Source organism: Diplotaxodon limnothrissa, linkage group LG8, assembly GCF_057381915.1.
Source record: "Diplotaxodon limnothrissa isolate DT_005_m linkage group LG8, D_limnothrissa_male_GT1.1, whole genome shotgun sequence".
NCBI lineage: Eukaryota > Metazoa > Chordata > Actinopteri > Cichliformes > Cichlidae > Diplotaxodon > Diplotaxodon limnothrissa.
In genome coordinates, this window is record NC_140603.1 from 14,431,883 (window position 1) to 14,459,829 (window position 27,947).

The 27,947-nt window shown below is 40.5% G+C and overlaps 2 protein-coding genes across 2 annotated transcripts; one reads left to right on the plus strand and one right to left on the minus strand.

The window, feature by feature from the left end:
* Positions 1–75: 75 nt before the first annotated feature.
* On the minus strand, positions 76–27,140 carry ift140 (intraflagellar transport 140 homolog (Chlamydomonas)). The gene is made up of 31 exons (XM_085360642.1): positions 27,021–27,140; positions 26,442–26,605; positions 26,137–26,358; positions 25,198–25,319; positions 24,984–25,114; positions 24,314–24,489; positions 24,054–24,145; positions 23,871–23,977; positions 23,605–23,747; positions 23,136–23,339; positions 22,959–23,031; positions 22,772–22,863; positions 22,527–22,654; positions 22,308–22,425; positions 22,068–22,189; positions 21,843–21,969; positions 21,632–21,763; positions 21,440–21,475; positions 20,868–21,100; positions 3,779–3,956; positions 3,223–3,413; positions 3,016–3,111; positions 2,804–2,936; positions 2,469–2,609; positions 2,219–2,347; positions 1,887–2,069; positions 1,592–1,795; positions 1,195–1,407; positions 853–1,019; positions 566–707; positions 76–405 (listed from the first exon to the last, which is right to left on the minus strand). The coding sequence occupies exons 2-31, from the start codon at positions 26,586–26,588 to the stop codon at positions 226–228; spliced, it is 4,362 nt and encodes a 1,453-aa protein (XP_085216768.1). The 5' UTR covers positions 26,589–26,605; positions 27,021–27,140; the 3' UTR covers positions 76–225.
* Positions 4,973–15,097, plus strand: tmem204 (transmembrane protein 204). The gene is made up of 3 exons (XM_085360641.1): positions 4,973–6,206; positions 8,255–8,410; positions 14,043–15,097. The coding sequence occupies exons 1-3, from the start codon at positions 5,927–5,929 to the stop codon at positions 14,285–14,287; spliced, it is 681 nt and encodes a 226-aa protein (XP_085216767.1). The 5' UTR covers positions 4,973–5,926; the 3' UTR covers positions 14,288–15,097.
* Positions 27,141–27,947: the final 807 nt, after the last annotated feature.

Below are 27,947 nucleotides of genomic sequence, written 5' to 3' on the forward strand. Positions count from 1 at the left end.
GCAGCTCACACACACACAAACGTTTTAGTTTTCGTGTTTTCCACAGTACTCATTCAATATCTGATAGTCGAGTGCCTTTGAATGCAAACAGATGCTGTGCTCAGTCCACATAATGTGACTTTGGCAACCCTCATATCTCCCATGTAAGTTGTTTCGGACAAAACTAACTCCACAGTTATTTCCGGTCTGAAAAAGTGCAGATATATTTGATATAGTTTTACTGGGTTAAAACATGTTTAAATCCTCCTCCACTTCATCTTCCTCCTTTGAGATGTGTATCTTGTCACTGCGATCCATAGGTATACCAAGCTCTTTCTGCAGGGCCACTAGGCTGGCCTGGCTGATGTAGTAGCTAACATTCTGGGATGGCAACAGCTTTTGGAGCTGCTCCAGTTTACGATTGGCCTGGAAAAGAATTACAAAGGACACAAATAGAAAAATTTAGAAAGTAGCACCAAGGATTTGTTTTTTTAAATTGAGTTACATGATGAATCATTACAGCCCTACATTAATGTGATTAGTGTAATCTGACCTATTGAAAAATCTAGAAAAAGAAGACAGTCACCAATTGGAAGTTGCCTTGCTGACAGTGGTGCTCGATAAGGAAACCAAACACATCTCCAATCCTCACAGCAGGGTCCAGCTCTGGCTCCTCCAGCAGGGTTTCACACAGCTGCACCGCCTCGCTGGCATCCTCGATGTACAAACTGTAGACAAATGTGATGAGCTCAAAGCTTCGCAGACAGGTTGACCCGCGCAATAACGAAACATCCATCAAAAACGACCCGTTCTATGATGAAAACTAAAACTTACGGTAAAACTGAAATAATGAAAATGAGTTCATATTCGTACCTGCGTATGTGGACAAACTTCCTGATTAAGGTGATCTTGTGCTGCAGATCAGCCAGTCGCACTTCCTGTTGTCCGCTTGAAGCGTCCTTTGCTTTTGAGAGACACTTTGATGCCTCAGTCAGAGCATCCAGAGCCTTTTCATAGTTCTGGTAATCATCAATCTCCACCTTTTAAATGATAACAAAATAACTTTTTATTGAATCATCAAGATTTATCTATAAATTGTATTTTGCTTGATGTGCTCTGATACTGAGGCAAGCTTTTTTGTTTTTTTTGTTCCAATTATATAATTCAATATAAACGTCAAAACAAACCGGCCAAATGAACTGATATTTTGCTCACCTGAGCACAAGCTTCATAGAAGCCAGCAAGCAGGTCCGGTGCCCTGCCTTTAGTGTAGAAACCAATAATTGTTTTTAAGATATCTGGATCTTTACGCCAGTCTAGAGATTGGAGATAGTTGGCGGCCAAGATGAAAAGCTCTTTCTGACGACTAACATTGGCAAAGAAAACAATTTTCTCTGTGTCGCCTGACTTCAGGAGCGCCTTCATTGCCTGTTAAGAAGAAACAAAATAATTTAAGTTTTTAGAGTCACAATTATTTCGTTTCCAGTGTAACAGCATGACGCATACTTTTTTTTTTCCCTCAAGGAGACACATTAGGTGTTGCATATGTATCAGGCAAGATACATCCTATGCACAGAATTCCTAATGAGTGTATAGCACATCTGATAATTACCTTGAGTTTGTTGCCAGCCTGTGTGTATTTCTTAGTGGCCAGATGGTAATTGCCCTGCCGCATGCAACAGTCAGCGATCCTCTCCAGCAGCTCCTTGCGGGCCTCTTCGGACATATCCTTCGAATCAGGTACAGTCATTCTCTCGGCCAAATCCTCTGTGATCGTTAGGTTCTGCGTCACGCACAGTTCCAGGGCTTGGTGGTACTGGGTACACAAATGTGGAGACACAAAAGCAGGAGTTAGCACATATGAATGGATTTACGAGCAGACAGGTGATGCTGTGTCGCAGCGGTACCTTCTTGGCTGCTACCAGTAACTCCACTGACTTCTCATACTTGGAATGTGTGCTGAAGAAGTCAGAGCAGCGAGCCAGGAGGGCTGGGTCTGAGCTCTCATTGAGATCCTCTGCGATCATCTCAAGAGCACCAAACTGCTCGGTGGCAAAGGCCAGCTCTAGAGCTCTGGACACATAGCCAGCCTATAAGAAAGAAATGAATAAATATAGCCACAGTTGAAAATCTACTTCACATTGCTTACTTTAAATGTATTTAACAATACCACCACCCCCCCTTGTGGAACGATTTATAATGCATCAATCCATTCACTGGAAAGGAAAAAAAAACACACCTTGTGGTAAAGCGCAACAGCACGATCCAAATGGGAGCCTTTCTCCTCGTAGTAACACGCAGCCTCCATCATGTCCTCTGGGTTACTGAGCAGGGCCAGGTTCATCAGCTGGTCATCCAGGCCGTTCTCCTGATCAGAGAAACACAAGAAAACAACGATGGGAAAAAAGAAAGCAAACAAAAAAAAGAAAAAAAGTCTTGCTTTATATATAGATATATATTTCTAACTGAGGCTGCTGAAAAACCCTTACTTTACAAAGTCGTATAGCATTATTGTAGGCCTGGGCTCGTGTGTAGAAGTGAACAGCTTGTTTAATATCATGTCCCTCGTAATGCCTGGCCAGGTGGTAAGAAGCTGCTCTGTCTCCCGTATTGTTGGCTATCTCTGACGCCTAGGAAATTTCAAAAATGTTATCATATAAAAGAAGAATGTAAATTAGTCAGAATAACAATACTGTTTACAGTGGCTTACAGTGGTACAAGCCTATACATGTTTCCTAAGTACACAAGACACTATATATAAATCAGTAAACTCAACTCTTCAAGATCAAATTCTTTAAAATTACAAGTTTAAAAACTGAGTCACCTTCTGAATGTCCCCCCTGTAGCAGAAGATTCGAACGAGGGAAAGATAATCCTGAGCACACTCGTAGAAATGCAGTGCAGAATCCAGGTCTGCCTGGCTCTCCAGGTACTGGGCCCACCACTTATAGATGCTCCTGAGTTATACATGTGGAAGGCCTGGTGTTTAAAAGCATTTCAGATGTTTTTAACCATAAAGGGAGAGCCGGGACTTACTTGTCTTTCATTTTGTTAACATAAATCTCTAGAGATGACGTGTCGTCCTGGAGCATTCTGGGCACTTCAACTCTGTGTGTGTCTGATTTCTCATAGCTGTAACAAAAAGGATAACAATCAGTCACACTTTGTTCCTATTGTATAGTTGTTCTGACACACACGACTACATTACTGACCAAATAATAAATAAGCTTTTGTTTTCCTTACTAAGTGAGGGCCAGTGTCTTGTCGCCCATGGATTCCAGGTATTTGGCATAACTGTAGTACGTGGCGCGCAGGTGGATGCGATCATGAACTTCAGCTGTCTCCAAAGCCTGCTGCCATTTACCAGAAGCCTGATAGAAATTGTTCAGCAGGTCGTAGCGCTGACAGCTTTTGTACAAATTTTCTGCATCCTCCTGTTGGAAGACAGGAAAAGATGATGGAAAGATAAATGCTTTTGGCCCGGAAAGTCCCTTAGTCTGTGCGTGGTACAACTTAAAGGAAGGATGTGTTATTTGTAGCCAAAGCATGTGGCATTTCTGTGAGCTGGATCGCAGGTTTTTTTGTTTTAAAAATGACTAAAATTATCTTCTAGAATGATTGTATAAACTCAAGTTCCTTTTTTTAAAGTTATCTTGTCTTTTTAAATGAAATGTAATCTTTTCTCTTATGGAGTTTTCACATTAAGTTGCAACCTGAACCCAAATACAGAGGAATAACCCTTTTTGCAATTCTTTCTTATAGTCTGGGGCGAAAATAAAAAGATTCTTTAATATCTCACCAGCATGCCCAGCTGAATGGCCAACATCGCAACTTGGGTTTCTGGTTCAGGCTCAGCCTCCGCCTCCTTTAGTGCTTTTGCTGCCCTGGCATTTCCCATATTCCCAAGGCACACGCGTGCCACATCCAGCCGGCGGGTTTTCACACACATCCGTGCCATGTTTTCCCACACCGCTTTACTACAAGAGAAAGGAGAAATGGCTTGTTTGCAAGGATGATGTGTGTGTGGCTCACTGCCTTGGCATTTTAGTATTCAACAGTAAGATCAGTTATACACACATACACAAATAAGTAAATATATACATAGAAAAAAATTAAAAGTTGGTAGGTATTTAATATTTTCCACTTATGTCTGGTTCCATTTAAGCTTATATTTGATAGTTAGACTGAATGCATGTGAATATGGGGACAAACCTGACTTAAGGCTTTAAATGCTTTTATGTCACTAGGGTCAGACTTTTAGTGGTGTAGTATCATTCCAATATCAAACAATGATAATGAATGTCCATCAAACAATCCTGTTTACTGATAAAAGCATAACCTAGAAATTATTACATTTTAAGATGGAGAAGAGGATTTTAAACTCAAAACAGAGGTCATTCTTTATCTTTCTTTTTCTTTTTTCCTTTTCTCTGACGTAAATCAAGTCTTTTACACACACCCCATCCCCCAGTTCAGTTTCAATTCCAAATATAAGATTCCACAGCCATCTGGTCTCTATTTCCATCCCCTCCCTCCTCCTTGCTTTAGCTGATACAGATGTGGGCTGTTTATTAAAGTTAGGCAACAGGAAATACCCCAAATCTTTAGGGGCCTTGCTATAAGAAGTGAGACAAAGTGAAAAAAAGCAATAGTAATAGGTGGCAGCCAAAGTCTTACTGTTTATGGTAATAGAAAACAAAACAGAGGGAGGGAAAAATCTGGGTTATTTAAAAATGTTGAGTAAAAAATCATGTTCACATTACTCTGAGTGGCCAGATTTAGAGAGCCAGAAAAGGAAAGACAAGAGAAGAAACAGGTCTACATTTGGCCTCTCTTCCCATCCTCTTTTCCTCTCAGGAAACACATCCTGTTGCTGGCCGACTGTGGCAGTCACTATGTTTGTTGTACATGAGAGTGGAGACTTTAGCAAACGCCCCCTGGTCTCCAGACAAAAGAATATACCGAACAGTGACGTCTAAGAGGGGGTCTTTTGGACATTCTGTCACATGAACGCACTGGCACAAACACAGGCTCATATTTAAAGTGATCATGAAGGAGGGAGCTGTTTGTTCAGTGCTTGCTACAGCTGCTAAGTGATTCCTCGGATTATGATGAACTGCAACTCCCCTGCATTTCAACTCTGACCGCAAACATTTGCAGAGAAACCGTGTGTGCGCGAGTGAGCAACAGAGAAAAAGAGAGAGTGAGAGGGGGGAAAGATAGAAGGAGGCAAAAGGGGGTGGGCTAGAGGACTTCTTGTTCCAGGCAGGCAGCAGGGGCTCTTCAAGTTGAGAGACAGTCTTGGGTAGTCAAAGCAAAGCCACCTACGAGTCAGCTCCTAGCAACGCTCTCCGAAGAATCTACTTTTGTCATCTGTACTTTTCTGGAAGAAATGTGGCATTTCTGAGAAGAAGAAAAGGAAAGTCGATCTACTGCACACCTAAATAAACCAACTGCAAACCCAGAAGTCTGAAAAGTGCATTAAACAGAGCACTGGAGGGTGGAAAAGCAGAAGATAAAAGTACAAGCAAGGACTGAGATCCAAGAGTCAAGCTGCAGTCAGCCGGAGCCAGTGGAATGGACCTAGGTGCCAGTTGGATCAATCCCGACGTACCCACACTGCTGTCTGAGGAGGAGGGCTGAGGATCTGCTGCAACGACAACCGACTCCTGAATGAGGATGAATGGAGATGTCCTTTAGCTAAGCCCTAAAACAAAACTCTTGCCAAATCACCCAGAGGTGATCTGGGTGAGCTGGGACGACACTAGCTAATAGCTGAAAGAAGAAGGTGGTGGTGGAGGAGGTGGAGAGTAGCCAGGGGGCCCAGAGCACTGCTAGTGCTCCTGGCCCAGAGGAGAGGCGAGGGAGCTGGCAGCCCACTGAGCTCGAACAGGACTCGGAGCAGGGGCACGACGGAGGGGGAGAGGTGGCAGGTGCCGGGCATCACATGGCCTTGCAGAGGCTGGTGGTAGCAGCGGTGGCCGTAGCCCTGCTGTCCCTGGTCCTAAATAATGTGGCAGCCGTCACACCCAGCTGGGTTCTGCAGGCTCTGGAGGACGGCCGAAAGCGCAGTGTGGGACTATGGAAGATGTGCCCCAACGGCGGGGAGAGGGGCCGTGACGACCTCCAGGCTGACAGAAGGGGGCAAGGCACACAGAAGCAATGTGAAAGCATTGGTTGGGGCTCTGAGTATGCAGGCTACCAAGAATCCCGTAGCACTGTCAAATGTAAGTTTTAACTTTACTTTAGATTTTACATTCGACATCACAGCATGCTTATGTCTGCTTTAAAAAAAGTGTCTAACCTTTGTCTTGTTAAACTTGCTGACTGATACATTGGTACATCCTTATAAATAAAAGAAATACACTTAATGCTGCAGATATCGCTGTACTGCAGAGTTTTATATAGTAGTCAGTTTTGTTCGTTTTCATATGAAAACACACCTCTGAAGAATTTCACTGTTGGGGTAAAATTGACATCCATGAATTAAATCCAAGCTCCTAACTTCCAAGTTTATCCAATGTATTCAACCATCCAAAAATCTGTAGCATGTACTCCATAAAACAGCTACATTTTTCAGTCAAAGTCAATGCTACAATGGATTTATATGCTTCTAATAATAAGCTCCAAACTGTCATTCAAGAACAAGTCTGGGAAATGCTGGAAATCCATTGGCCAGCTTTACTGGTCACTGGGCAGCGCTGCCAACTAATGGCAGAAGTGACTTACCATTCATGAAAAAATAGTAATCGTGTCAATGCTCCTGTGCTGGAAGTGTATTTTATAACCCTGTTTCCAAAAAAAAACAAAAAAACTGGAATATAGGTCACAAAAGAACAGAACTCCTCCCCCCACAAAACTTCAAAAAACATAACATAACATAGAAACCTCGACAATTTCAGAAAATCTCAGCCAATATAGGAGTTTTATCCTTGCATGATTTCATCATCTGCGGTATAAACTGCCATAAATAAAAGACTCAGATAATCTGGAGAAATCTACATACTTCTAAAATCAAAGTGAACACAGTTTTTGCATCCACAAATAAAAGTTCAAGCTCTAACACGCAAACATAAATTGAACATGAACTGGTATTCATATAGAGGTTTTACACTCTAACTGACCACTTAATGTATCTACTGGACTGTATGAATACATGAATGTCTTCAAGGGAAATCTGTAGATGGATGTTTCAGGGGTTGTTGTGGCTCAGGAGGTAGAGCAGGTCATCTACTAATTGAAAGGATGATGGTTCATAAGTATGGATGCTTTGCTATCCTTGGCGTGATCACAGTGTGCGTGTGTGTGTAAATCTTAGATAGAAAGCAGTTAGATGAAGAAAAAGGTACTGTGTGAATGGGTGAATGAGACATGCTGTACAAAGCACTTTTAGTGCTCAAATAGAGTAGAAAAGCACTATCTAAGAACAGGTTTATTTACCTTCAGATCAGGGAATGATCAGCTGTATCCCCTGAGTCACATCAACCAGTAAAACAAACACACAAAAAATATATTAATATGTATAAACAAGACTGAGAAACACAGCTGCCTTTTCTGGGAATGATCTTATATGAGATAGATAGAGTCATGGACAGTCTGTCCAGCAGGCTATAGACAAGATCCATCCAGCTCAGTTCCAAAGCATCTGTGATGGTATAGGGATGGAGTAGTACACAAGGCACTGGCAAAGTGCAGAATGTCTGGATACTTGCGTATGCTGCCATCAGGGCAGCGTTTGCTTCTGGGAAGGTTTTGTCTTTTTCAGCAAGACAATGCCAAACCACATTCTGCACGTAATTACAATTCTGCAAGTATAACTGCAGTTCTCCAGAGGAAAAGAGTCCTGAGCATTCCTGCCTTCACACACACACACACACACACACACACACACACACACACACACACACACACACACACATAAAAAAACTGAAACAAGACAAACCAGCTCTGAACCACTGTGAAGCTGAAATCCTATATTTACTTTCAAAAGTAGATGAGTTATACTCCACAGTTCAAAAATCCTTCAGTGTTTCAGAAGAAGAGGTGGCCTCTATGTTCTGTGTTGTTTTTGCACTAGATTTTTTTTTTTTAGAAACCGTGGGTACATTTTAAATAAATTAGTAAATTGGTTTTATGGTGCCTTCAAAAATTCAGACATATAATAAAGCTATCCTTTAAAAACTATTATTGCCATTTAGTTTTTCATGTGTATATTTGACCCTTTTACATCACAGTGCCAGAAATATGACACAACTTTTTCTTCTTGTCCTTCAAGTGCAGTTTAACATGATGCGAGCATGTAACCTGATAGCGACAGTGGCCCTGACTGCAGGTCAGCTGATCTTCCTTCTAGGCCTGATGAAGTTGCCCTTCATCTCACACGAATCCCAGTGGTGGGAAGAAGCCATCGCTGCACTTTTCCAACTAACCAGTAAGTACCAGCATCCCCTCTTTTTAAGTGTTTTACCATTTGCAAAGATTTAACCAAATCCAAAATTTAGTGCCATAAAATTGGGCTGTAATCACAGCTGGACCTGCACTGGGCAACTTTCCAATACTGAAGATCGACTTCTAAGCCTCAAATGCTGCAGGAAGTTACTGTGAAAAACTTAAGACACTAGCAAATCTCATCCTTTAGGTCTACCTAAGAAAAAGTAAACCCTAATTTAAAAAAAAATAATGCATCATAGACCATATTTTTACTAAATGTGGATACTCATCCATATTTAAATGAAAAGTGGTCACAATAGCGGAAACAAAATCTGACTTGATAAGACTCTCCATCAATTCAGTCAAAATTTCGAAAACGAGAGGAAGATAGAACCTGTACTATCCTCAGGATTAACTGCAATTGGAATTAACTAGCATCTATCCATTGTCGATCCCTCCATCCATCCATCCATCCATCCTCTACTATCGACATTAAGTGTCCCCTAGTATTGACTTGTCCCGGTGCCCCTGCTGAGGAAGTGTGTTGTGCGCTGCGGTCACTCAGCTGCTTGGTTTCTGAGCAGCATGAAGGGGGTCTGCTGTGGGTTTAAATTTAGTCCTAGTCCAAAATCCATGGACCAAAGCTGCAGTGAGCCAGGGAGCGACTGTCGGGCGCCAGGATATCCCTGCTCAGGACGAGGAAATGTCTGTAACTACCTGTTATGCAAACCCCTGAGCTGAAGAAGGAAAAAGAGGGGAGGGGGGAATTAACGGGAAAGACAGTTTTCGACGGGGACTGTGTGTTTGTGTGTGCACTGACAGGAGGGAATATGTGCATATATGCTTGTGTATGTTAAGAGTGTGTTGTGGCGTGATTGTCTGTTTATAGTGAGCTTCGGTGAAGAAATGTCCTTTGGTACTCATGACAGCAGGGTGGGACTTGCCTCACTCTAGATACACTGGCCTAGCTTTTATGTCTGTTTACAAAGTGTCTAAGAGTAGTTGCAAGTAAAGAATCTCCTCTTTATCTTTAGTCTATTCAGGACAAATTCCAGCAGGGCTGATGGCTTTTATCTAAAGACCTTGGTGAGAGGATTGAGGCCCACCCAGTATTACTGCATTTTCCTATATTAGACAACAACACGAGGAACACCTCAGTGGCCAAGAGCTCATCTCACAAAAGAACGATTACCAAAGGCAGCAGCATAATAGATTTGGCATTCTAAAAAGAAATTTACAGCACACACCTACTTCCCTGACATTAAAAAAAATAACACTCTCTGGAAAAATCTGATCTTCCAATTTTACTCTTCTGACACAAAAAGGTTATTATCAAAATGTAATCTTGACCTTAGAAGTTTATCAGTTCATAGTCGTTCATAGGACACGACACAAGAAAAAAAAATCAGATGACAAGTGTCGCTTGTATATACTGAGCTCCTTTGTTTTCTTAAAGACAGATTGCTCCAGAGAACATCTTTAACACATGGACAGCAGATAAAACTACCAAAACTAAGAAAAAAACAGACTAAACATTCGAATTTTGACGACTGGAGCTGAAGTTAACTTGCTACTTCCAGCTGATAGAAATCTTCTGTTTGAGTTTATTACATACATAAAAATAAACTCAACAACTGCTACACTTATATTATTTTCTTCATCATTTCATATTATTCACTTCATATTATTTTCTGATGTTTTTAAAATACACTCCCATATCCACATACACGTAACACGTGTATCAAAGCAACTATCCACTAATATTTGCTACGTGAAAACTCTGTGACATGCAATAAATATGTCTTAAAGGCAGAACAGCATTATTTTAACAGATCAATCCAGACCAAACAGACCTATCTGTTCTAGGCTCGGCAGATGTTTTCACATATTAGAAAATGATATGACTTCCAAATATTATCCTATGAAATATAAATTCAAAATAAAAAAAGGCACATTTCTTTAAGCCTTTTTTTGTATGGATAACAGCAAGATGTTTCTCAAGGTCACAAACAAGGCTTGTTCTTTAGACAAACTAGAAGTCTAAAGCTCCAGTCACACCGGCCTAAAGACTTGTCAGCAACCTCCAAGTACCCACCAGTCACTTGGGAAAAATGTGTATTTCCTGAATACTGCATAGATGTGTCACTAGATGAGAGTAAACTTTGATCTAATGGGTGGGGTAGTTGCACATGTAAGTCAAGAGTCATTAGATATAAGTCAGCAACATTAATCCTACACCATCCTAAGCTTGGCCGTCTCAACCAAATTTCTTGAAAATACATCCAATGTTTATTGTATTAAAGCACTATGAAAAAAAAACTTGGGCCACCTCTTATTTCAAGCCAGGCTTTCTGGTCATTTATTAAAGTGGTCTTCAGCAAAAGTTCTCCATGCTTTCTGAAGCTGAAGTTTTTCTTCAGACATTGTCTGCCTTCCACTCATTTTTACTTCAGTCCTTGCACCAGACCATTTTGTTTGATTGTTTAACGGGCATAAAATAATACTTTTGCACTAATAGGGCGATTCTCAAAGTGCTAAAGGTTTAAAACTTGGCGTATTTTAGCATGGTGAGTCTTTAAAGATTTGTGAAAACTGGACAAACAGAAGACAAAAGAAGAAGTGGCCCATCGACAGCAGATGAACAGCATCTGGAAATCATGGTCTGAACAGATAAAAGAAAAACTTTCAGAAAAGACCTGAAACAGGACCATGAGAATTGCATCTGGCCCTTCAGATGATCCATCTACTGTTTACTGAAGCCTCATGAACAGCAGTGACACCTCAATGGTGCCAGTGGAAGGGAAGGAAGGGAAAGGAATAAATTGATGGCTTTTGCCAAAATACACAAGAACTGAGCTGGAAATCAGTAGAAACAGGTCTGATAGAGTGATGTATCCAAAATTTAAATTTTGGGTCGTTAGAATAGGCTCCAGCCCCCCACAACTCTAATAAGGATAAGCAGGAGAGAATGATGATGGATGGATGGATGGATGGGTTTATATTTCCATCTGCTAAACACGGTGGAGGATCTCTCATGGTTTGAAATGCACACAGAAAAGTCCCATTTTGATCCATCATACAATACCATCTGGAAAGCAAATTCTGTTTTTACCTTATATACTGCATTTCCATGTATATTGGTACGTGGTTCAATAAATAACTGCACCTATTTCCATCGGAAAATATAAAGAAATGATGGTGGCTCAACACTTTTGCACAGCACGTTAATCTGGGCCACAGCGGTAGCCCAACTAAACGAACAACAGACTAACAGTGCCATCCCTAAAACCACAAGAGTAACATGAATAATAAAAATGCCATCCAGTTTGGAGCATTTTTGGAGGTTTGGACAGTTGGACAAATAAACAATTAATCAATTCTAAAAATAACCATCAGATTCAATAATAATGAAGTGACTGATCCATAATTCCTGGAAATAAAGGCTGAAAAATCCCAAAGAAGACCAAATCATCTGAGTGTAGATAGTTATGCAGGCCTCTACCATTCATTCATTCCCCACTCCCATTTCAGCCCTCCCCCACTGAGTCACTGAATGGGGCTCGCTTCTGAATGAATGGAGGTATTTTTGCCCATCGCTCCCTTTCACTGGAATGTTTTCATTTTCGGACGTGCCAAAATGCTTTACAACTGCAAGTAGAGTGTGAGTGTGTGGAATAACAATATTAAGCTGCATAGAGCCATATCTCAGCAACACTGGCTGGTCCAGACTGAAAGCACAATAGTGGTCTTTTCACCCCGTGAGACAACTCTGGAATGTGTTTTCTGAATGGACACGGCTCTAACGTGACAAATGTCAACACTGCAGATCACATCCCACTAAGAAGCAGGTGATTAGTGAATTTGTACGATCCGTTCACTGATTTTAAACCTGGCTCCAAAATAAGTCACATTTGTGTCTTAAAGTCTGTGGCTCAATAGATTCCTGGTGAGAAGCAAGACATCATGACAACTTCAGTAGGTCACTACTAGCTAAAAGGAAAATGCAGGGCCAAAGGAATTTCCAAGAACCAGTCACATAGCAGCAAGACTCATTAAGATTTTCTCTGTGACACATTGTGTCAGATGTCCAGTAAATGTATTAACCTCGGAGCTCAGGGTGTGGCAAGGAGGCGAGGAAGGAAGGATGGAAAGAGGAAGCAGGGGAAGGAAGCTTGAGAGATAAGTCCCTGCCAGAAAAGAGGTTCACACAGCCCACCCTGGCTGGAAGCTGGAGAGGAGATTATTCATTTTCTTGGATAAGGAGCCAGACAGGTTAAACATGAACAGACATGAGCAAACAGTTACATTCTTACATACACAGTGTAGTGGACACATATTGATATACAGACACAATTATCCACATCCTCATTTAAAACAATGACAACCATCTTACAGTGGAGGTAGAGAAAGAAATATAAATGAACTTCCCTCATTGGTGCCACTGACTGCTTCAGGAAACCGAATGATTCATATCCTAATGCACTAACATCCCTATTTCCAGTGATTATTTTTGGTCCCTGTATTTATACCACTGTGGATGAGGCAGGTTTTTTAGACATGTAGCATTGTTGAACTATATAATGGCTCCAGAGCACACTTGAAGGCATTGAATGAGGAAAACCCCAAGAAGTGTTGCTTTAAGACACACTGTACCTAACTGTAAAGAAGTAGGACAACAGCGGCCATGGAGACAGTGAAAAATGTTGATACAACCAAATAAAGATCAAAGGAACAGCATGAAACTAAAGACTAAGGCTTTATAACTTCGCATGCAAGCAGGAATTCCTCTTTGCTTCAGTCAAGCTCCTGTGAATCAAAGACAGCAGGAGATAAAACATCTCAAAGGCTTTTCCAAGCCTGTATTCATGCTCTGATATTTTTCTGCTATTGAGAACTTTAATCTTGAGATTTCTGAAGTTCTTCCTCAGAGGAAACAGATTTCCCAAATCAAAGGCTGCGCACATAGCTCTGGCCTTCCTGAGCAATACAGTGACTACAGTGATGGGGTCTAAGTGTCAGTATGTGGGATTTTAAAAGCCACAGAGAGACTTCAGTTGTACATTAGGCCAAGCAGTCTCTTTCACTTGGGCTTCTAAATATCAAAGGTAAAAAACAAAAATCGTAACTGTTGTTTTTCTTGGGTTGGCCAGTTCCAGTGAAAGGAAATCTTAATGCTTCAACTTACCAATACATTTCCAAATTTGAGAGAATGGGATTCTTCTACCACTGCAGGTTTCATTTTATTAACTGTTGTAACTAAAATGTCTTAAAACGATCCCAGAGACTCTGTCTCAACCTTACAATTAATTGTCAAAAGTCTCATCTGGTACAACACAACATTGCCAGCTCATGGTCATGCTGACCTCGATCACCTGGTTTGAATGTGCACAGGAGTTGCTAGCATTCCTGTAAACGCTTCATTTCACCAACACAGTGTTTGCACTCTGAGTCTCTCAGTAATTATGTCAAGATGAAACATGACCTTGTCTGTTTTTCCAGTGTGAAACAAGATGCAGCTTGAATAGAAGAGCACCTCATAATTTAAAATAAGAAAAAGCACAAATTGTATTTCACTGGATCCTGATATTGGTAAATAACAGCTGACTGATTTTTCTCTCTCTGCTCCGTTGCAGGTTTTGTTCTGGTTATTGGACTTGTGACCTTCTATAAGATCGGGCCCAACACCCACCTTTCCTACTCCTGCTATATGGACATAGCAGCTTGCCTGCTGGCCACTATGGCTGCGGCTATGCTCATCTGGAACATTTTACACCGCCGTGATGACTGCCTTGCACCTCGAGTTATAATCATCAGTCCCTCACTAGCGTCACCTTTTCACCCACGTCTGGACAATGACTATGTGGAGTCGCCTTGTTGAACTCAGGAGATCTCACATGACACGCCAGTGACAGGACCCTTCATGTTTAACTCCAGCTACGTGACAGTAATTGGACTCTCAAAAGAAGACGACGCTCCTGTGCTCCCACAACAGCTGGACTAACATACGCTTGCAATCGTATTCTATTTCTCCCATTCCAACAATAGAGATATGATAAATATTTTGCTATTTAGTGCACAGTTTTCACATTTTTAACTAAAGTTAATGTATAAAGCAGCCCTAACGTTCCAGGGAAATTCAAATCCTGCATGATTCAATCATGTATTCAAGCCAGAGTAATCTGTTAAGTAAAGAATTTGGATTAGGACTGTCTTTCATAAAACATAATTCATATGAAAAGATCAAGCTGGAACTTGACATATTTTATTAATGGTGCATTTATGAAATGGTCTCCTGCACAATCATAAATTTGAGAAAATGAAAGATGTTGAAATTATAATACTAGAATACCTCATATTTGTGTTCACTAGTTTAAAGTTTATTAAAAAATGTTATGCACATAATAATTATATATGTTACATGTAGGGAACATGCCAGGATAAAAGCTGAAGAGTCTTCAGTTAGCTTTTGGGCCGTGCTTTGCCAAATCAGTGACAATATTTAATTTTTTTTTATAGCCAGTGAGAGATGGCATTTTGAACAAATGAAAGAAGAACACGAGGATATATTATAATGTTCCAAGAATACTTTGAAGCAAGAAAATTTAAAAAAGATAAAAGACAAATAACCCACTAAACAATGTGTATGGATAATTGTGGAATAGTTTTTTTTCAATTGTTAGTAGCTATTTTGCCGATGTACTGCAACTTGTTCAGTTAAGTTCATTTTTCATGATGCTTCCTTTATGATTCTCTCCTTGCTTTGGTACATACTCGATACCTAAATTAATATAATATATATAAAAAATAATACCATAGCGCTATCATAAGTAGTAGTAATGACCATATCATATTTCTGCAAAAAAACCCAGGTTATTTGTGGGACTTCCACATTAAAATAATAATATACCATGTATATCATGTAAATTCAATAAATTTATTGGTAAGTATAATCAAGCAGTGGTTGTTGTCTTTGCTGCTTGGTGCCCAACATCATGACAAAGGCTCATTCATTAAAAGTTTATTTTAATGAATTACCATTTTTCTAGTGACTTTAACCATTTATCAACTGGAAATTCTTTATCAGCAGTTGTCTTCTCATAACATTTAACCAGAAATTACATTAAGAGGAGAAGTGGGACAGAAATGTGTTGAAGAAAAACTAAAGATGACAGTTGTCCTGCCCATGCTCCCAAAGAGCTGATTAATTATCTTAATGTGAAACACATTAGCCAATCATGTCACTGTGTTGAGAGAAAAAAAAAACAATTTTGGGGCAAAGTCAACAAACTTTATTTCTTTTTTTAAATTGGATTTGCCTGCTGATTCTTTACAGGATTTTTATTTTTATTCCTCTGTATTCCTCAATATTTGATCCAAGATGGCTGCTTCCAAAACAGATTTGATTTAAAGAGGACATGAAACGCTACACATTTAAAGGCTAATTTACATCACTGAGCCCTGCTCTCAAAAACTGACATAGAACACTGTCTGTGAAGCTGGATTTAAGAAATAAGTGTTTAAAGTCAAAGTTTTAAAAACATGTTTAGCGTCATCTTCTGTTAGTAAGGAATGTGGTTGGTTGGTTGCAGCAAATAGCCCTATATTAGTTTATGTTAGCTAACTAGTGACAGAATCGATAACTCGGAGGAAAATAAGGACACTAAAACTAAAAACCAGTTTAAGGGATCACTTTTGTGCTGCTCCTGGCAGAAAAAATGTGTTTTATGTTAAGAAACTGTCTCTTTAGTAGTAAGTGGCTGTTTGCTGTTTGGCTAACTGCACTCAAAAGGGAAAATCCAGCAGTGAGCTGTAATGTTTGATTTTGTAAAGTAGCGGTCCCCAACCTTTTTTGCGCCACGGACCGGTTTATGCCCGACAATATTTTCACGGACCGGCCTTTAAGGTGTCGCGGATAAATACAACAAAATAAAACCAGTACCGGTATCACAAAAAAATAAGATTTATTCATAACACACGTGAAAAGACCCAGGAAAAAAAGTTAACGATAAAAACAATAACAAAATAACGCTGAAAACCGATAAAAACCCTGAAAACCATACATTTCACACCTGAGCCTCAACTCTCGCGGCCCGGTACCAAACGACTCACGGACCAGTACCGGTCCGAGGCCCGGGGGTTGGGGACCGCTGTTGTAAAGCACTTTATGAATAAGGACTGTGTGGAGGAGAGCTTGTTTGAGTCATCAGACCAACATGCTGTGAAAAAGTGTGGGTTTTTATTTTTGCACAGTTGTGACACCTACATGTTTCAGGTCCATCCATCCATCCATTCACTTCCGCTTATCCTTTTCAGGGTCGCGGGGGGCGCTGGAGCCTATCCCAGCTGTCATAGGGCGAGAGGCGGGGTACACCCTGGACAGGTCGCCAGTCTGTCGCAAGGCTAACACATAGGGACAAACAAACAACCATTCGCACTCACATTCATTTGCACATTCACATGTTTCAGGTCATCAAACAAATTTTAAATCTAGAAAAAGATTTCAGTGATGGTTTCATTTATTAAGGTAAAAAAAATATCCAAACCCTCCTGGCTCTGTGTGCCTTCCTTGTTAATCATGAATGAACTATTTCACTACCCACACCCAGACCTGATTACTGCCAGGCCTGCTGGATCAAGAAATCACTTAAACAGAGCATGTCTGACAAAGTCAAATATGTTAATAAATCTAAAAGCAACACATCATGTCACAATCTAAGGAAACAGCTGAGAAACAAAGTACTTGACATCTATCTTTCTGGAACAGGTTACAAAGACATTTTATAAGGCTCTTGCACTCCAGTGAACCACAGTGAGAGCCATTATCCTGTCGTCCTTCTCTCACCCCAACCGGTCGCAGCAGATGGCCGCCCCTCCCTGTGCCTGGTTCTGCCGGAGGTTTCTTCCTGTTAAAAGGGAGTTTTTCCTTCCCACTGTCGCCAAAGTGCTTGCTCATAGGGGGTCATATGATTGTTGGGTTTTTCTCTGTATCTATGAAGCGCCTTGAGGCGACTTTTGTTGTGATTTGGTGCTATATAAATAAAATAAAATTGAATTGAATTATCCACAAATGGAGAAAAGTTGAAACAGAGGTGAACCTTCCCAGTAGCGGCCGGTATGCCAAAATTACGACTCATCCAGGAGGTCACAAAGGAACCCAGAACAACATCTAAAAAACTGCGAGGGTCACTTGCTTTGGTTAAGGTGAGAGTTCATTATTCAACAATAAGAAAGAGACTGCTGACGTAAAACTAACACAAAGAATCTCATACTAATAGTCAAATATGGAGGTGGTAGTGTGACGATAGTACCATGCTCTCGACCAGATAATCCAGAAGGAGAATGTCCGTCATCAGTTCATCACACAAAAATCAAGCTCACTCTGGTAATGCAGCAGGACAATGATCCAAAACACACCAGCAAGTCCTGGTGCGTCACTCCTCTAAACAGCTCACAAAAATCAAAATGAAGGTTTTGGCCTAATCAAACTTAAATCTAATTGAGATGCTTTAGCCTGACCTTAAACAGGCTGTTCATGGTTAAAAAGCCTCCAATATGAATTAAAAATAGTTTTGCAAAGAGTGGGCCAAAATTCCTCCCCAGCGATGTGAAGCACTTTTTGCCAGTTTCTCCAAATGCCCGATTGCAGTTCTTGCTGCCAAGGGTGGCACAGTTATTAGGTTTAGGGGGAAATTACCTCTTCACAGGTCATCGGGTAAGTTTGGAAAGTTTTTGTCCCTTAAAATATTAAACCACCATTTTAAAGCAGCATTTTATATTTACTCAGGTTATCGTTGTCTAATGAATGAACTAAAACATGTAATTGTGACAAATATAGAAAAAACTAAGATAAAGGGGGGGGGGGCACTTTCTCATAGTACTATACGCGTACAGCTGCATCACAGCTGTTGAACCCCGAAACCATGTCCAGCAGTTATATCTCAGCAAATCCAAAACAACCTAGTCTCAGAGTAACTTCCAGTTGTACTATTATAATAAGGACCTTGACTCTAGCCTGAAGCATCAAAGGATGGTACAAAAAGTACTGAATGACGATATCAGTTCCTTGGAGAATGAAAACCTCACAGGGAAGAACAACTAAAATTAGCTCATTCTTTCCAGTGACAACTGGCTTAAATGGGGGTCATGAGGGTCAAATGTATCACACCAGTCTCAGCCTGAACACCTTCTTGAGTCATTTAATTCCAAGGAAAGTTTGGCTCTAAAGAATAAATTCAAAAGAAAAAGACTGTAACAGACTGCTTGCATAAGTGTGGGAAGATAATCTTGTAGCAGCATGTCACTTAAAAGTCAAGGACAATGTGAATGAGAGGAAGCAGCACAGTGTGCACTGAGTAAGACATCCCAACCTGGATGTGACACACTGCTTTTAACGGCAGGAGGAACTTTGATACTGACAACATCACCTTCAAAGTGTGTTACATGTTTTATATCTCATCCATGGATACTGTGGGTTTCATTATCAGAGGGAGGAAGGGCCTTTTATAGTGCACATTGATGCAGCTGTGACTCAGGTGATCTCACCTTTTAATGCACACATGTCAAACAGGCATATTGCCTCTAGTGTTTCCACCAGATATTTCCTCAAAATAAATCTACTACATCTGAATGAATTCTGGTTCACGAGCTAGAGTCAGATTTAAATATGAGACCCTTTGTTAATTCAGACCTGCATCATAGAGACAAGTCCCTGAAGATACAGGTTAGTACTGCAGGAAATGCATAATTCTGTGGGTGGAGATATGCGGGAATCATACACAATACAAATCTTCAAAAAAAAAAATATGCGCAGCAGTAAAAATAGCCTTCAATGAGGAACCAAGTAAACCTGTCATCATGCCTATTAAACAGTTTGGAATATCCGGCCAATGGTGTAAGCTGTTTTCCCATTTGTTTGTTTTTATGCTATTTTCCCATTTGGGTAATGTTTGTACGTGCGAAAGCAACGCTACAGCAGAATTGTTCCCTGGATCACGTACTCCCCTAAAGATAATATCAGATCATCGCTGATATCACATAAATTTCTCAAAGACGCACACACACTTGCAGGAACTAACACACACATCCTTTTAGTGACCTGATTTAATGTTTGTAAGAATGGAAAAGGGGCACTCGCTTTGGACCAAACTGGCAGGGGGACCTCGAACGTGTGTGTGTGTGTGTGTGTGTGTGTGTGTGTGTGTGTGTGTGTGTGTGTGTGTGTGAGATTTAATGTTTAGAAAAGTACATCCCCTCAGAACACACCCGCACACTAACAGAAACAGTCACACATATACACACTGAAGAGTTCCTTCCCTCAACAGAGACACACAAAAAACCCTTAATCATGTCCTGTGTTTTTAATCTAATTTATGTACAGTGAGTTATTTTAAAGGATCCATATAGAGATTTCAAATTGAAAGATCATTGGTGTGTCATCACTTTTCGTTGCCAGGTGTTTAATTACAAAGGCTCTCATTGCTTAGGACTAACAGTATTAATGATGGACGTCGTTTCTGGGACTGAAAAATTAAGGCTAATGTACTTTAAACCTCTATTTATTGTAATTGTCAGCAAGGACCAACGATAGAAACCCAATTGAAAAAAACTTTTTTCAAGCCAAATTTCAGGTTAAGTATCTCAAAAGTAACTCAAACTTCTGAATAAATAAAGTAATTTTTAGTTACTGAGTCAGAATTTTCAAATAATTTTGATATGCTCCCGTGGTTTCTGTGGACATCAATAAATACTCTGCTTTTAGCAACTCAGGTCATACTGAATAAAACATTAAGCTCATTTTGTAAATTATACTTATCATTAGAGTCAGAAAGAAAGATTGACCTGTGCATGCTCATTGGCCAATGACTTGACGATCACAAGTTGTTAACGAATGAGAGTGCGGTGTGCTTGACAGTCAGATCCACCTCTCAACTGTCATGTAAGGTTATAAAACGCCAAAATGGTGACGATGAAAACTCTCAGCTCATAACCAGGCAGCACCTACCAACAGGTAATGACACAGACACCTACATCCATCCTTTATACCCTGTATGTTTTTAGAGGCAAGACAAATTTTGAAAATATTGAAAAAGCAGGGACAGTTTCTTCATGAGACTTTAAGAGAGCATAGCACACTAAAGGTTACAGAGCTATTGTAAGAGTTTGACCTTAACAGTCAAAGGTGCTGAGTAAAATGAGATTAAATGAAAATCAACAGTTTGTTGTAGCTCTCCCACTGCAGAGCATTGGAAAGCATTCCAAGAACTGTCAAGGTTGTGTTAACAATGCTACCCCCTGTGTGCTGTGTGCTTTGTCTTTGAACTAAAGCCCCTGTGGAAACAATTAGTGGATTGGTGGGGATGTGATGACGGTTATCAAACAGAAGCAAATACCATGCTCCATGCCTCCTCTATTAGCAAATACCACTGAGAAAGACACATGCATCTGTGATGTAAACATACCTCTTGATGAGCTTTATAGACTTAAAGGCTTCATCCATGTCACCGATAGTCAGGTAGAAGCTGAAGTTGAGCATGGCGTCACGAGTGGCCTTCTCACAGTTCTCCAGACCTACAAAGTCTCTAAGAGCTTTCCGGGACACCATATGAGGGACCTGGGAGGGCGTCCCTGTCGTTGGCTGGGTTCGGTATGACGATGCCGAAACCTCTATTAACCCTTGATCCTTCTCACCTGGCTGGTAAAAATATGTAGCAGTAAGATCAGCACCCACATGATTCAGACCCACTCGTAATAAGCATGTTGTGAAGTGAGAACTTAAAAATAAAATAAATGTGAAATACAAAGGGGAACAATGAGCACTAGAGACTGAGTAGGAGGGATCACAAAACATGTCTACCGTACTTATTAAGTGTTTTTTTAGCTGTGCACAATTAGAGTTGTAGATATTCCACAGATGCACTTGTGCTGGCTGGAGTTTTCATGTTTTCTTATATGGAACGCAAGGCACACACAATCACAGCACAACAAAGAAAACTGAGGCTTTCTGAACGAACCGTACAGAGCAGACACTTACTTCAGGCAGAAATACATCACCCCTCCGAAATAATAGCTGGGGGTGTATTGGACCAAACACAGAGTTGCACATAAGAATAATGACAAGCATAAATAAAAAGACACATGATACATGACACAAAAAAATTAAGCAACAGATTTATATGTGGATCACCCCAGCTAAATGGAGAACACACACAGGCTCAGTCCTCACCTTGCAGCTATAATAATAGTAGGGCACATCCAGAGCGAGGAGCGCCTGCATGCCTGGAGGTCTAGGGGAGCAGTCCTGCAGGAGGAGCCCATGCTCCTGTGTGCAGAAGAGGGTCACCACCAACACATCCACCTAAGTGAAAGGAAGCCATCATACTTTTTAACTACCCCTTAGTTATTACTATATTACAGTGTTTAGGAGTGGTCTTTACCATATCCAAGGAACTATTTAATATGGATTCAGAGCTGACTGGCACAGTCTCGCAGACAAAAAGACGAGGTTCACTCTCATCCCAAAAATGAGACACAGGAGAGTGACCGCTGAGCGACCACTGCTGCCTGGAAAACAGAACAGAGTGAGCACAGTATGTAATCAAAGGGGGAAAAAGGTAATATGCACGAACACAATAAAAACAGACGAAAGCTACTTTGGTTACTTTTCACTTTCTTCTTCCTGTGAGATACCACTAGAAGGTCTGCCAGTGAAGAAGTCAAAGTGTGTCACAGTGTCCATCTCAACATCATAAAAGTACACTTTGTGATCAGGTCGCCCATTCACCTGAGAGGAAATAATCTCGCACAGTTCATTTAAGTTAAATATGCACAGTTTGATATAAAGACATTACATTTCCAATATGAAATAGAAGCAAGGTTTGATGTGCTCACAGTACACTCACCTGAGAGATTAGGATGCTGACTTGGCTCCCATTAGCATTACATTTAACTGACCTTAGTGCTCCCAGATTGGGAATCTGGTCAGCTAGGTTCTTGGTGCTGCAGTGAGCTTTGGCATCTCTATAAGGACAAAGAACATGTTGATAAAGATTCAATAAAAAAAGCACAGAGGCTTCTTTTTAAATTGTTTTAACCAGGATAACATCCACGTGAATGCCAACCTTCTGGAGAGGTCGAACACTCTGATGTTTGCCGTGTCTGTGCCCACCACCAGATAGGACTGGCGCACATTGAGTAGTACAGGGTTTCCCTCTGCCTTGGAGAAGGTTAAAAGCTGCTTCACTGTGCCCTGAAAGCAATACCCAAGATCAAATATGTTTACATTCTTTATAATCCACTCTGACTTAACGTCAGCTGATAAGCTGTCTCATATTTGTGTTTATATAAATATATGAGGCAAACAGACCTGAGGTGTGCGGATTTGTACCCGGTTTGGTTCTACAGTGTAAAGATTCTCGCCGTGTACAGCCACCACGTGCGAATCACAAGGAAATGATCCTGGGAATTAGAAAGACGTAAGGCAGAGAAAGCAGATGTGGTGAAATTAAAGGTGGAAACCGCGCTGTTTACTGTTTTTTCAGTGAGTGCTGTACCTGTATTGCGCAGACTTGTCCCTGAAAGCTCATACACAGTGACCTGCTTGCCATTCCAGACCGTCACTGAGTCCTGACAGTGTGACAAAAAGAAAGTTATGTTGACATGACAGCAGTTTAAACTTCTGCTTGTCACCAACAGGAATACTTTGTGAAAGCCTTCATCTCTACCCTTACCTTAGTAACACACACCCCTCTGACATGTATGTCAGACTGCAGAGAAAAGTGCAGACCTGTGTGGAACTGAGTGATGTTGAGCTGTGTTGGGGAAAGCTGCACTGCTGCCACCTGGTGGCTGAAGTGGGCTGACATCACATGCTCACAGAGGATCAGAACTGTGTTTGAATTGTTTGCCGCCAGGAGATTCAGGTTGGAGCCCCACTGAAGGATAGATCAAAGTGGAATTTCTAAACAGAACACTACAGATGGTTTGTGACATAATCATTAAAAAAATTATGTAATGTAATCGAAACACCCCTAACCCATGCATGTTTGGATTGTGGGAGGAAGCCAAAGTATCTGTTCAGAGTACTGTACTGGTTAGTTTAACTGATGACTCTTCATTGGCATGACATCTGGGATAGACCTGGAGTGGTAGAACATGGATGGAACGAAAGTAATGTACTAATGCTGGTCAAGACATTACCTGTAGCTGAGTGACATTTCCTCCAATTTCTGTTGGTGTCTGCAGTTTCCACTGGGGCTTAGTGTCACCTCTACTGCTACCCGACTGCACCACCATCCTCCACATTGCTATGCGTCCATTGGTGGTGCCAGCTGCTAGGATTTCTGAGTGTTGCAGAATTTTTAAAAAAGAGGTTTTTTTTAACCTATGCATTTGGAAACATTCAGGAATATGGTGATGGGAAAGAAAAAGCTTCTTTTCATTTACAATTCTGTGCAAACTTTTACCTTTGCCTGCACAGTATGAAACACAGTTGATCATCTCTCCCCTCTCATATCCCAGAGTCTCATCAAGAGACAAAACATAGTTGTCATCTCTTTCCAGATCCCACAGCCTAAAATATTCAACAGGGACATTATTACTCAAGTTTGAAATTTACATGTTTTTTTTCTCAGTGTGTATATACTGACCTGATGACCTGCTCCCCGGATGCAGTGATGAGGAGGCCATCTTCTGTCCACACAACGTCTACATTCTGCCCGGATTTGCTGCTCAACTTACCCTGTCACAAAAAAAGTCACGCATTACTCCACACTGATCTTTAGTCCTGGCACAGAATATAAAAAGGGCACACATATTCAAGTATATTAATAATTAAAGTAACTGAGATTGATCATTCATGTTGATATTACTGGTTAATATATATTTTTAAAAAAATCTTTCTGTATACCTTCATAATCTCCTGTGCTCCACCCTCAGGTCCGAGAGCATACTGTGACAGCATGAGGTTCTCTGTGATCACTGCGAGGGCCTCTGTCTTCTCAATGTAGAGAAGTTTCTTGATGGAGCCCTCCACACTGAGAAGGACACTCGTCTTACAATACTCATCCACACTATGGACTTTACCTATATGCATAAGACATGGGATTAAAGATGAAATAAGTGGAATATCTGACAGCTCAAACCACAAAGTGTTCATATTTATTAAAGATCAGACTGGATTCTGGATCAATAGCATTATAGCTTGTTGTATTTTCCCCTTTCTGGAGACTCCCACAGGATTACTGCTTCACAGAGGCAAAATACACTTTTGATATAATTTTCAACAAGTCTGCTGGATTAATCAGACTTTCTAAAACCATGAATACTTTTCTCATACTGTTCTTCGTAACTGTTCAAAAATAAAGCAAAGTATCATCAATGCAATTTACAGAACAAACAAATAAAATAAACAGCCTTTATACATTGAGGGCTGTGACTGCAGAAGACTGCTGGCCTCAGACAAAATTATACAAGGCAATGAAAAAACAAATTGTGTCTTAAAGAAAGTATGGTCAAATGCATTGAAAATAACAAATGATTTAATTTTCCAAACTCCAACAGGAATCACAAACTCCTACCATCTGCAGTGCAGATAAAGAATCCAAGTCCCTCCTGTGGCCCCATCTTCAGAGGTGCCCCCTTCCAGCTAAACTTGTCCAGCGCACGCTCATCTCCTCTCACAGATGCTCGAGCTAGCATTGCCACATCACTATAATAAAATACAAAAAATAGTATTTGATTAAAAAAATGTCATACTCTTCCACTTGATATGGGACTTCGAAGGCTGCTTACTCTCCAGGTGTGGACGGTCTGAAGATGCAGCAAGTTAAAGGTTTCTTGTATTCATGTTTTACAAGGTGGTTTCCATGAAGTCTCCCTCTCGCATCCACCTTCCATACTGCCAAAGCTCCAGACTGTCAATAACAATAATAACAGTAATAGTTAACAGTTAATTTGCCTAGCACTTTCAAAACAGTTACAAAGTGTGTTAAAGAACACAATAAAATCTTAGTTAAAAACACAAAAGAAAAGTTCAAAGAGTTAAAACACGAAACGGTTTGTTTTCTTTTTGCATTGAGCCAGGCTGCACAGACAGCTAAGAGTGTCTGATGTGCAGAATGCAGGCAGTGACTTGGTTCATAAAAAGTGACCAAATCTGTAACATGTAAGGCTTGTACCCATGTATCGTATACCCAAAAGGTTGTGAGGAGGAGAATGATGATTTATTTCTTTGAATTTGTTATAAGTCTGGCAGCTGAGATTTAAATGAGCTGGAGGTGAAAGATGGACTTCTGGCTGAGATCCCAGTAGAAGGAATTACAATTATTCAAACACAATGAGATAAAAGGATGTATGACTTTTTTCAATGTCCACTTCAGATTAAAAAAAACAAAACAATCTTCTGCGGTAAAAAAATGACACTAAAGGTATGCTGTACACACTTTGAAAAACAAAGGTTAGGTAGTTTCCAGTCTGTGTTCACGCCATGTCGGTAACAATCTCAGGGAAGCAATTGTTGCTTCGATCAATCTGGAAAGGGTTATCAGGCCATTTTTAAATAAGTCCATCATTTTACAGTGAGTGCATACCCAGAAAAAATAAGTGATTATATCTTATTAAAACTGATCCATCATTCATGAAAACATCAGCATGTAAAAGACAATAACGTCCTGGCATATATTATTATATTACATAATAATATATGCCAGGACGTTATTGCAAAAAACTCACCTCATCACCAGTTACCAAGCGGCTGCCAAAGCTGCTCCACTCCAGCAGTTTGATGGTGGTTGTATGTACACCGGGCAAGACTGTTTGATCTCCAGGGGGGTGTGTCAGCAGCACTACTTCTCCATTATCCCAGCCTACCGCTAAAACTGGCTTTGTTGGATGCCAGCGCAGCCCTGTGGGCTGGTGAGGACGAACTACATGGCAGCTCTCCACATACTCCCCCTGAACATGAACCAGATAGGTGTGACGATATTTGTGTGTGTCAATATGAGAGAAATGTTACATACTTTTATGTCCGAGGTTACCTGCTGCAGATACAGGTCTACTTTTCCACCGGTGGCAGGACTGCTTGAGGCCACAGCCAATATAGGAAGACTTGAGTGCCAGGTCAACTGAAAGGGTACATCACTGCTATCAGGAGCCTCAATGCGGTGATCAAAATAGACCGCCATATCTCCCGTGTACTTCTCTATATTAAAAAAAGAGAGACAAAAGACAAAAGATGGATTCCTCTGTTTGTTAAGCTTTGGAAAAAAAATTACAAGTTAGCCCTAAAATGTAGAGTCAAGTATCATTCTCTGCTTTAGGTTGCTGTGTGTTTGTTTTAGTTTTTTTGGAGTTGACATGGCTAGTTCATTAATGGATACATGCAGACAGTAAACAATGCAGACCTAAGTGAAGCTATAAGTTCACCGTAATACTTGACAAAACCGGCTGATACTGTAGCATTACAGGAGATAGCAGCATCACTGGAAAGACGATAAATCCAAAATAGCTTCAACTAGCAGCTAACATTAGCTAAGCCAGATAAGCTAGTCAAAGTTAGCATTTATGGCTGGCCCTCGCTAACGTTCAACGAAGTCAGTCATCTTGTCGAAACCCACCTCAGCTCACTTTCTTCTAAAGTGACGCCAACTTATCTGTAGAGACTGAAAAGGGCTTCAGACATCGACAGTTACTTCCAGTGTTGTCGCGTAGCCTCTGGTGTGAGCGTAAAGCGTCTCTCCCAGTTGCCCCTGACAACCTTACAGACTGCACAGGAGGTGGAGCGAAGAGAAACGACGGAAAAACCCGACAGTTGTCGAAGTTAATTCTAAACTGAGAGAAGCCTAATCAGACACAAAGAGTATTAATTTCTGATGAAGCTGTCACAGGCTTTACTCATTCTAAATGAATATTGTCAGTTCTACGAAAATGTTTAGCCGAGATAACCTTGCAAAACCGAAAGTGCCTTGAACTGTGTGACATTTGCATGTTTACTGTTGTCTGTTGTCATTTCGCAAACATTTCATATTTTAAAAAGCTTTTTAAATTGATCAGTGAGGTGGCTTTCATTGGTTTTAAAGGTAGCCTATTATGCTATTTTCAACCTACACATTAATATTCTTCGATCCTACAAGTTGCATTGCATGATTCAACACACAAAATAGTCTATTAGGTTTTATCTATATTCTTCTTAATGCAGCCCATCAGCTCATCCAGCGTCTTTTGGCTGGCAAGGACTACCTGCAAGTGTGCTAATTTGAAGCTCTGTTAATGTTTAACGAGCATCAACCATTATAACAATAAACACAATTACACCTTTGCATTTTTGGATAATGTCCCATTTTATAGTAGTTTTGCCTCTGCACACGACCATAGTGGATTTTAGATCAAACAATGAAGACTTTAATTCAAGGGGTTTAACAAAAGTACTAGCCTACATTAACTGATTAGAAATTTTAAAAAATATATATTTTTTGCATAGTGCTCCTTTTTGAAAGACCTAAAAGTAATTTGTCATGGTCTACAGTCAAGATGTCTTCACGAAT

What these genes read in the sequence shown, in the direction of transcription:
- tmem204 (XM_085360641.1), top strand. Translation starts at nt 5,927, where the DNA reads ATGGCCTTGCAGAGGCTGGTGGTAGCAGCGGTGGCCGTAGCCCTGCTG. An exon ending in ATCCCGTAGCACTGTCAAAT is followed by an intron (nt 6,207 to 8,254) that starts GTAAGTTTTAAC and finishes TTGTCCTTCAAG; the next exon opens with TGCAGTTTAACATGATGCGA. An exon ending in TGCACTTTTCCAACTAACCA is followed by an intron (nt 8,411 to 14,042) that starts GTAAGTACCAGC and finishes GCTCCGTTGCAG; the next exon opens with GTTTTGTTCTGGTTATTGGA.
- ift140 (XM_085360642.1), bottom strand. Translation starts at nt 26,588, where the DNA reads ATGGCGGTCTATTTTGATCACCGCATTGAGGCTCCTGATAGCAGTGAT. An exon ending in TACAAATCCGCACACCTCAG is followed by an intron (nt 22,655 to 22,771) that starts GTCTGTTTGCCT and finishes TATTGCTTTCAG; the next exon opens with GGCACAGTGAAGCAGCTTTT. An exon ending in TACTGGTAGCAGCCAAGAAG is followed by an intron (nt 1,796 to 1,886) that starts GTACCGCTGCGA and finishes TTGTGTACCCAG; the next exon opens with TACCACCAAGCCCTGGAACT.